The sequence below is a fragment of the Chrysochloris asiatica genome, unplaced genomic scaffold, assembly GCF_000296735.1.
Source record: "Chrysochloris asiatica unplaced genomic scaffold, ChrAsi1.0 scaffold00118, whole genome shotgun sequence".
NCBI lineage: Eukaryota > Metazoa > Chordata > Mammalia > Afrosoricida > Chrysochloridae > Chrysochloris > Chrysochloris asiatica.
In genome coordinates, this window is record NW_006408636.1 from 5,226,632 (window position 1) to 5,237,719 (window position 11,088).

The 11,088-nt window shown below is 47.2% G+C and overlaps 1 protein-coding gene across 1 annotated transcript in view; it reads left to right on the forward strand.

Annotated features, from left to right (window-relative positions):
• Nucleotides 1-5,755: 5,755 nt before the first annotated feature.
• The window catches only part of FAM155B (family with sequence similarity 155, member B), a 74,248-nt gene continuing 68,915 nt past the window's right edge, over nucleotides 5,756-11,088 (forward strand). The window contains exon 1 of the mRNA XM_006868511.1: nucleotides 5,756-6,613. Coding sequence (XP_006868573.1) covers nucleotides 5,756-6,613 — 858 coding nt within the window. The remainder of the gene's footprint in view (nucleotides 6,614-11,088) is intronic.

Consider the following 11,088-nt stretch of genomic DNA (forward strand, 5'->3'; position numbering starts at 1 on the left):
CTGAATAGGGCCCAATATAGGGGCTGCTTTCTTTTTTACTCCCCCAATATAATATATATAACATATATATATATATATATAAAGAATCACCCATGGATCTTGTTAAAGTGTAAATTCTGATTCAGTATATCTGGCATGGAAAAGCAGATTCTCAGCAGGGGGTTGAACTGGAATGAACAGGTTGGAAACCCTGTTCAGAACTATTAACCTAGGCCTGGCAGGTTGCTCTTTCATTGGCACTAAATTGTGTCAGGCACTGTGGCCCTGCCAATCAGTTCTGAACTAGGTATCTGTAAGCAATGAATCTTCTTTGTTAAGAAAAAAAACTCTGAACCTTCCAAGGACTAAACAAAGACTGGCTCTGAAAAGACAATTTCTAGGTAGGCAGGGGTAGTCACGTCAGTATCACCGACTCAAACCCTTTCTTTTCCCCCTTCTTTTTTAGGACCTGACATTTAGGCCAGTCCCAGGTCCATTCAATTCCATCTCTTTCATATCCCTCCCTTGTGCATTTCTTCTCGTCACCCCTCACTGCTGTTGCTTTTATTTAAGCCCTCAACACTTCCTACCTGAACTATTAACCCATCTTTTTAGTCTCACCCCCTTCAACCCAGCCTCCACCCTGCAGCTGGAGCAGTCTTCTAAAAATTCAAATCTGATCATGTCATCTCCTTCTGAAAACTTTTCCCCTTTAATGGCTCCCTACTGCCCATTGGGTAAAGTTGAAACTACTTAGCATGGCACCCAGGGTTCTTCATAATTTGACTCCTGTCAAATCCTCACCCTCATTCTTGGTAGTACTCTGACTTCGCACCCAGTCACAATAAATTACTTTGCATGTTTCTGAATATGCTATGCTGGGCCTTTTCACATGACCTTACCTCTTCTTGGGACATCCATCACACACTATCTTCTCAATTATTGGCTTAACCAATTTCTACTCTTCCTGAAGGACTCCAACTCCCTCAGTCCAAGGCACAAATTTGACTCATGTCTATACCTTATGCCTAGTACAGCACTTGGAAAATAGTGCACACTCAATAGATGTTTGCTGAATGGATTAATGGACACTGCAAGTTATGTAGCTGTTTGCAAAACCATCTCTGAGGGCAGCTGGCAGAACTGATTGTTCACTTCCTGCATGGGAGGGAGATATCTCTTCAATTGCATTCTTATTGCAGTGTTGCAATTCCTTCTTTAACATGGGTGTCTTCTTAATTCAATAGTGAGCATCTCAAGGGCAGGGAACATGTCTGCTACATCTTGGTATCCCACCAAGTCCCCAGCACAGTGCTTGGCATATAATGGATGAATAAGCCTCCCAAATGCCTAACCATTTTTCCCTTGTCTCATTTCTTTCTACAGACCTGCCCCACACACTCTTACCAAGCAATACAGCTAAACTGACACACTAAAGTTTTCACAAACATACAAGGCTCCTTTCTATCCCTGAAACTTTTACCTACATTTCTCTTACTTGAAAAGTCCTCCCCAACCACCTAAATATACCACGTCTTTAGGAACCAGTTCAAATTCTCCCTTTTCCAGAATCCTTTCACACAAAACTACTCAGGGTAGTATTAGTGATTCCCACCTGTGTGTTAGCTTGGATTATCTAGAGAAGCAAAACCAGTGATGCTTATATATAAGATGACTTCAAAAAGCTTGTGGATAAATAGGATGAAAACATAATGGAATTTTTCCACTACCAAAAATGAGGCTGAGGATTTGGCAGGAGTCAAATTATGAAGAACCTTAGGTGCCATGGTAAGCCCTGAAGAAATGGCTCATGTGATTGTAGAGACTGGTAAGTCTGAAATCCATGGGTGAAACTTTAGGTCAGAGACTTCTCCTGATTAATGTAGCTACAGAGGATGGCAAACCCAAATTGGCAGGCCAGCTGGAAGACTACTGGCCATGGAGGCTGATGAATCCAAAATCAGCAGGTAAAATGGTAGGTAATATGGCAGGCTGCTGGCTCAAGGCCACAGAATCAGAGGTCAGATGGTGACAAGCCAAATGCAGGATCCAGATCAATCAAAAAGTCAGAGAGCTTTGCCAGAGTGTTCATATATACATATTGGATACAGGCTACATCCTGGAAGAAACTCCTTTTCAACTGAATGGGTCCTCATAGCAAATGTCATCATGGAGGTGATTACATTATGTCAGATTTCATCATGAAAGATGACTGCATCATTATATAACTGTCAATATGACATGCAAGTAAAATTTTTCTGAAGATAATTAAAAAAAAAAAGTACATCAACAGGGAACTGCCAGAAATTTAAGCTAGATTCAGAAGAGATCACAGAATGTGGGATATCATTGTGGATACAAGATGGATCATGGCTAAAAGCAGAGAAGACCAGAAATATTTTTACCTGTGTTTCATTGACTATGTAAAGACATTCAACTCTGTGGATCATAACAAATTATTGATAGCAATGCAAAGAATGGGAACTCTAGAACAGTTAATTGTGCTCATGCAGAATCTGTATATATACAAACAAAACATATATATCTGTATATATACAAATAAAACATAGTGATATTTCATGGTTTAAAATCAGGGTGTATCCTTTCACCAGACATATTCAATCTGTAAGTTAAGTAAATCTGAGAAACTGGGTTATATGAAGAGTGCAGCATCAGGATTGGAGGATGACTCATTAACAACCTTCAATATACAGATGATACAACCTTGCTTACTGAAAGTGGAGAGGACTTGAAACACTTACTGATGATCAAAGACTGCAGCCTTCAATATGGATTACACTTCAACCTAAAGAAAACAAAAATCCTCACAACTGAACCAATCAGCAGCACCATGATAAACAGAGAAAAGATCGTCAAGGATTTCACTTTACTTGGATGCATAATCAATGCTCATGGAAGCAGCAGTTAAAAAATCAAACAATATATTGCACTGAGCAAATCTTCTGTGGAAAACCTCTTTAAAGTGTTTAAAAGCAAAGATGTTACCTTGAGGACTAAGGTTCACTTGATGCAAGTCATGGTCTTTTCAACACCGCATATGCAAACAAAAGCTGGACAACGAATAAGGAAGACCCAAGAAGAATTGATGTCTTTGAGTGTGGCAAAAAATATTGAATATATTGTGGACTGCCAGAAGAAGGGAGAAATCTGTCTTAGAAGAAGTATAGCCAAAATGCTTCTTAGAAGGGAGGGTGATAAGACTGTCTCATGTACTCTAGACATGTTATATCATGCTTGGTAGAGGGTCATCAAAAAAAAGAGGAAGACCTTCAATGAGATTGACACAGTGGCTACAACAGTGTGTTCAAATATAGCAATGATTGTGATGATGTTTCATTCCATTGTACATAGAGTTGCTATGAGTCAAAACCTGATAGCAGCTAACAACAATAACATAAATGTCAGACTACTGAGAATCATGAACAAGGGAAGGTTGCACACAACCTTAACCATCACACTGCCCATCTCATTTAACACTCAACACACCCTCATTTTACATAGGAGAAAACCAAAACTCAGAGAGGGCAAGGACACTCTCAAGGTGCACAACATGTTCAATGGTAAAACTACTAACAGAACCTAAGTCTCCATTCCATAACTCTTCCCATTAACTTTGTTTCCTTATATATACTGTAAATTCCTGTAAGGAAGGGCTGTGTATTTCACATCTCCATCTCTCTAGGGCTTTTCTGGAGAGTTAAGAAAACTCTGTAGCCAGACTGCCTGGGTATCTATTCTGGTTTCACTGATTACTAGCTGTGTGGCCTTAGACAACCTAACAACTCTAAACCCCAGCTTCTTCATGTGTAAATAGAGATCATAGTAATACCTATCTCAAAAAATTATTGTACAGATTAAATGAAATATGCATGTGCCTTGGCACTCAATAAATACAATTTTCTGTGATTATTATTATTATTATAAATAACAAATCATTGCTGGTAATAACTTATTAACAATTATAATGTGGGAAATACTGGAAGTGAGAGGGAGTAAAGACAGGAAGTACACAACCAGGCCAATCTTAAATTTGGAGGACTCCAATTAAGGTTAGTGGCACGGCAGGGAGATTGTATGTCTGAGTTTCTACTACCATGTGACTGTGTAGCACATGGTTCCACCAGGGCGGAGCGCAGCTTCCCTAACTCTCACCCAGGTAGTCTCAGCAGCCTGTAGGGGGAGCCAGGAAGCTAGAACAGTGGAAAGTGGAGAGGCTACTGGAAATCTTACTAAGGACAGAAACAACACCCCACCACTACTACCCATCTTAGTCCTCTATCTTGCCCTCTGCTCAGCGCTCCACTGTAACTTAGCGGTAGCTGTCCTTCAGCAGCAGGAGTTACCTTAGCCTGGGACAGGACAGTGACGACAGTGGAGTTGGGGACAAGAGACTGGTCCGATCAGTTTCAGTGTTTCCTAGTCACAAGGAAGGGGGAGCCAACCCAGGGAGGCAGCGAGACTCTATGGAGCCACCTAGGAATTGCCTCTTGCCTCCTATAATCACTCTCATAAATCTCCTAGCCCTTGGCTGGAGTAAGGATCTGCCTCCCGGAGGGAGGCTGGCGCCTGGGTTGGCTGGGAAGGTGGAGCACGGGAGCGTGGGACTCAAGAGTGTGGCGTGTGCACCCAGGGAGCTGGCAGATGAACCAAGGCACTGAAGTGAATGGATTTGGGGATGTACTGAAAACATCCCCAAACAGCACAGGCTGCTGCGGGTAGAGGAAGGCAGAGGGTTACAGGCACCCCCCCCCGTCCCCCCGCCCCCCCCAGGCTTGAGGCGCAGGCGCAGTCGGGGCCCCAGTCGGGCTTCCTCCTCCACCTCTCCGTGCCTTTTTCTCCGCCCTGCTCCCCACTAAACACACTCGCACACGGGCTCTCAAGGTGTTCTCCGCACAGTGGAAGATGGCGACAGACTGAGGGGGCATGGCCAGGATCCACTGGTCCGTGCATCTCAGTGGCTGTCACAGTGGTGCAAAAGAGAAACGGAAGCAAGAGGTACTCTAAGTAAAGCCCTGGGTCCGTGTCCGCGTCTGCTTACAGCGCCAGTGGCCCCTCCAGGAGCCAGGTGGCCCGCCTGAGCCGGAACTCCGGGAGCAGTGAGCGTGGAGAGGAAGCAGAGCCTTTCCAGGACTGGCCCCAGCACACGGCCAGAGCACAAATGAAGCCCTAAGGGCTGGGAATCAGACTGGCCCACTGGCCTAGAAGGCACGAGTGAGGAAGGAACAACGCGGAGCGGGCAGCAGGCGGGCGAACCTGCGGGAGAGGAACGGCGAGAAGCAAGCAAGCGGAGCAAGGAGGCCGGGCCCACGCGGCGGCGCTGAGGGGCGCAGAGCAGCGCCCAACCAAGACGGCCGTAGCAGAGTGCGAGCCGGGCAACCGCCGGCACGGAGTGGAGTGGTGAGGAACCAAGAGGCGCTGAGGGGCCGACACTATGAGGAGTGCTGCGCTGCAGCCGCCACCGCCCCAGTGCCCTGCACCGCCCCCTGCTAGGACGCTGGGCAGCGCCTAGCGGGCCGGGCAGCAGCGCCCAGGCTGCGTGCAAGGGAGCACAGAAGGGGCGTGGGTGCCGGACGAGGTTGACCCGCGACTCCCGCCTGAGCGGGACCCCGGGGCAGTTGGACTGCCTCACCATGAGGCCCCCGAGGTAGAACCTGGACGGCGCTAAGGAGCCCGGAGCGGCGCGCAGCCCGCCCACCCGAGACGGCCGTCCGGCCTCGCGCCTGCCTCCCCACTCCAGCCCGGATCCCCCTGAAATATGTTCAGGGGCGCTTGGATGTGGCCCGGGAAAGACGCCGCCGCGCTGACCATCTGCTGCTGCTGCTGCTGCTGGGCTCCCAGGCCAAGCGACAAACCTTGCGCCGACTCCGAAAGGGCGCAGCGATGGCGACTGTCCCTAGCGTCCCTGCTCTTCTTCACCGTGCTGCTCGCTGACCATTTGTGGCTGTGCGCGGGGGCCCGGCCCCGGGCCAGAGAGCTGAGCAGCACCATGCGGCCGACGTGGGGGACTAGCCGTGAGCGGGAGTCGATGCTTCCTCGCGCTGTACTGCCTTTGCTGCCGCCGCCTGGCAAACCCAGCGCGCCCCCGGGTATCTGCGAACCCAGATACAGCAACCTGACCAAAGCCGCCCCCGCTACCGGCAGCAGGCCGGACTGTGGTGGTGTCTCCAAGCCCCTGGAGCTGGACGCAGCTTGCACCAAATTACAATCTTTGCAGAGACTTTTAGAACCGACTACTCCAGCCCCTCCTCTTCGGCCCCTGGACTCTCCTTCCCGTGCCCCAGCTGAGTTCCCCTCCGCCCAAAAAAACTTGCTCAAAGGTCACTTTCGGAACTTCACTCTCCCCTTTTGCAACACCTACACTGTCTGGGACTTGCTGCTGGGCATGGAACGCCCAGACAGCCTGGACTGCAGCCTGGATACCTTGTTGGGGGACCTGCTGACCGTGGTGGCCAGTCCGGGCTCTGGGGCCTGGGAAGCATGTAGCAACTGTATCGAGGCGTACCAGCGGCTGGACCGACATGCTCAGGAAAAATATGATGAGTTCGACCTTGTGCTGCATAAATACTTACAAGCGGAAGAGTACTCGGTTCGGTCCTGCACGAAAGGTTGTAAGGTAAGTACTGGCATTCACCACCACAGTGACTGCCTTAACAGTGGCATCAATGACAGTGGAATTGGGAGTTTAAAAAAAAAAAAAAAGTGGCTTCTCTCCTAACCAACCCTCTCCCCACCTCTGCCATTCCCAGTGCAGCACTGAATCCTCAGAGATTCAGGTCAGGTAATCACCTGACCAACTTCTATTAATTCCGGGTTTGGGCACTTTAGATAGATAGAGCTGGGCAACCTGGCACCTTGTTCCCTACATGTGAGGAAGTAGGGGTCATGGGGCCTGGGGTTGGCAAAGGGGTGAAAAGCGAGATTGAACTTCCCCAGTCTCAATTTTCAACCAGTTGTTCCCCATTAATAGGGCTGGAATTGAAAGCCCTGTAGGGGCCAAAGGTTGGTGAATGTGGGGAAGACCGATGGGAAAAGACTATTTGGCAATCTAATAATGAGTTGGCCCCTACCAATGAGGGTGAAGGGAGGGTCACTCCTGATGGTGACCTTAGATGACCTAAGATTGACTAGCCAGAGCCCAGGCTAGCAGAGCCAGAGTGCCTTCTACTTCCAAAGAGGGTTTCTGCTGGATCCTCTCCTCTGACAAAAGAAGCTGAGGACAGGGTACAGTAGCCTGTAGGTGGGCCATTAAAGGGTACAAATCTCCCTCTCCAGTGCCCTGGGGTGGCACTGGATGAAAAGCTAGTTTTCTGCCTGGAGACAGTCATAAAGAAGAACAGAGAGGCAATTGAAAAACGTCCTGCCTGGGGCAGAGCTGAGTGTTTAGAAACTTCCTGACCCTCAGCAGGATCATTATGGACAGTAGGTGGATGGGGGCTGGGGTGATTTGGGATGTGGTGCTACTATCCTGTTCAACCAGGTGGGCCATGTAGCCTGCTCTTCCAGGAAAGGGAACAGCAAGGTCAAAGGGTCAAGTGACAAGGAGACCACGTAGAGCAATAGTCTTATACATCGTCCAGCTGGGAGCTGAGAATTGGGGAGACAGACAAATGCCTCCAAGCCTAGATCATCTCTATCCATAGCTTTGGGGAGGGCCAGGAAATGTCCCTTCCCTTCCAACAACCCCTGTGGGCTTCTGTAGGGCCTCCAAGTTCTTGGTGAGTTCCTAGGGATTTGGAGCAGGGGGTTGGGGAGAGAAGGAATAGCTCCTCGCTCCTGACTTCACTTTCCCCTTCTCCTTTTCTCGTAACCTAGCAGTCTCCCTCCCGCCTCCCTCAGCCTCAGCTGACTCACTGTCTCACTCACACTACCAAATGAGATATTCCATTTCTTAAAGGTGTACAGACAGACACACACACATTACCATACACCACCACCTCCCCCATGAGCAAAGTCACACAAAGATTCAGAGAGGACATCTCACCTACAAACCGTGCCATCGAGGCAGACACCTTGTCATAGATGTGCCTCCCCTTCTGGTGTCACAGACATGCACACAGAAGTACTGTCACTCAAAGAAAGACATATTTTATCATCTAAAAATAGAGGTGCACACTCTCGAAGTAAGTTTCAGACACATACACATAGTGGGAACAGAAACATAGTCTGTCTTTCATGACCCTACCTTCAACCCCATGTCCCTGGCTGGGTTATTTTGTTTTGTTTTCAATCACCAGGATGAATAAGTCCCGTATGATTTGCTGTGTGTTATATTCAGCTCTAAGCTCTGATACCATACTAAATAATCTTCACATTATTTTTACCAAGCCGTTTGAAGCAGGAGAAAGACACTGTTTTCTCAAAGTTAGGACCCCTTTTCTCCTGTACCACTTGTTAAAGATGTGACCTTGGGCAAGTCACTACACTTCTCTAGACTTTTGTTTCCTCATTTGTAAAACAAGAATAATCATTCTTGCTCTGCCTACATCCTAGATTTTGTGATTCAAATGAGAAGAGATGTTTTGTAATAATAAAATAGCATCTAACATTGATGAAATGTTTTATGATTTTTGACCTCTTTTATATATATTTGGAGTCCTGGTGTGGCACCATAAAGTAAGCATGCACTTGACTGCTAACCACAAGGTTGATCGTTCAAACCCATCAGCCACATCTCGGAAACCCTATATAAGATCGCCATGATTCAGAACTGACTCAACAGCACTTAACAACAACAACATCTATTTTGAGATCACAATTGCCCCAGACAATTGGTAATACTAGCAACATTACCCGAATATTACACATGAAGAAATTGATATTCAGGAACTGTCAGGCAATTTACCTCAAGGTATCTTAACTCATGAGCAGGTGTGCCAGAACTCAAACTTATGTATTCTGGTGCTAAGCCTCATATCAAGTTCTCAATGCCCAGGGCCCTCCCTCCTCTTTGTCTCCTACTCTCTCACAAGAGAACTTCCCATGATATCTTGCTGTCTGCTGTGCCAGAAGGGCAGTACCAGCTCTACAGCTCACTTCCTGTCTTTCCCACCCCTCTTCCAGTGTTCTCTCCCTCATCTGAGGCCCAGATCCACAGGGATCTCAAATCCAGCTGTATTACAGGGTACTATGGAGAAAGACATTCCTGTTCCCCTCTGCCTTGCAACCACTTCTTCAATCCCACACCTCATCGTCTTAGACCCTGTTGCCTTCTTTGTCCACTCCTTAACCTGCCTCTGGGCTCTAAGACCTCCTGATCAAACAAGTGGTATTCTTTGCAGATGAAGCCCATCCTCAGAGCTTCTCCTGGATAGAGAGCCCACAGCCCATAGGCCAGGATAAGGTGACTTCTTCTACTTGTGGAAACCAAGCCCAGTACCTCTGTTCTAAGGTCAGGTGACCCCTTCTTCCTGGGGGACCTGTCCTGAGGACCTTAGTCACATCCTTCCTGGGCAGTCCCAGAAATCCTGTTGTCATTCTTTGCAATGTCTGCCCCTGTTTGGGCCACACAGGGCCCCACAAATCATGCCTATCCTCACTGCTGCCTGTGACACTTCCCAATTTAGTACCAGCTGCAACATTTCCGTAATGTGCGACTGACTTCCTTTCAAACAGCAAGGCAATGTAACTTATTTGTTTCTTTTTTTTTTTTAACTTTTCATTGTGAATTGAGCAAAGATTTACAGAGCAGATCATCAATTTTACATTCAACAAATCATTTGTAATCCCCTCCATGCACCAACAGTTAACAGCATGTACCTCTATTCACTTCAACTACTGATCTCCTCCTGGTGTCTCCCCTCCAACCCCATCTTTCCTCTGCCAGCCTCCCTCCAGTTGTATATTGCCCACCCATGTCAATGCGTGTCTACCCTCTAGTGCATGTATCATTTTCTCCTCCCCTCAAAACCATCACAGATGGTTTCTTTTATCAAGAACTCCCCTCTTTATATATATACACAAAATAACACACTCAGGAATATATAATCGTTTGAACAACCAAAGGGCACATTCTGAAAGCTAGTCTCCTGGCCGCCAGCACTCAATCCCTCTCTCCATGAGTCTAGAGTCCTCAACTGCTCTATCTCTTCATGTCATCACCTCTGCCTCCATCTCTGGTGTTGCTGCTTCTTTGGTTAGGGTCCCACATTCCGTTCATGCTCTTCTTTCTTGATGGTCCTAGGGTCGTCTGTTCCTGAAATATAAGATTAACTACTCACCCCTTTATGTTACTCAACTTCTACCTTTACAGTTGTGACAATTGCAATTAGTCATGATAACAATTACTCACTATTGAATCAAATTAATCCTATCCCTATCTCCTTTCACCAGACTCATCAAGATAAGAGGAAAATTATTCAGTGGGGATTCTGCCTTTCCCCTCTGAAACTAAACTCCCTCTAGAAAATCTGTAAGCCAGCTACTTTGTGCCTTTATAGGCTCCCCTACTACCAGCTGTTCCGCGGGAGAAAAATGAGGCTTTCTGCTCCCGTAAAGATTTACAGCCTTGGAAACCCTGTACAGGGTCGCTATGAGTCGGAACGGACTTCACGGCATATAACAACGACAACTCTCATTTAGGTAGCCAATGTATAAATTGCCCGTCACTAACTACCCTGTGGACTGAGGGGAGAGATTAGATTTTTTTAAATTAATGTTTTATTGTGAATCATGTGATAGTTTACATGGGAGAGCATTAGTTTAACATTCATCCTATCGTATATTGTTTCATTGCCATGGTTACAATCCCCTCCATGCATCATCAACCAACCACAGGGTATGCCCTGCAAGGCTGTCCTCCTGGTTATCAGCACACAGCCCCTCTCCCTCTCTGGGCCTCCACGTCACCTTCTCTGCCTCCATCTCTGACATCATCACTTCTTTGGGTAGGGTCCCACTCTCCGCTCTTCTCCCTCGATGGTCCCAGGGATCTCTGCTCCTAGACTGCAAAGTTAATCACTCCCCTCCTTGCTACAAAATGTCTACCTTTACATTTCCAACCCTCACAATCAATCCTGATAACAGTTATTCACCATTGTATCACAAGAGACCTATCCGCATTTCCTTTCATCAGCCCCGCCTAGACAGATT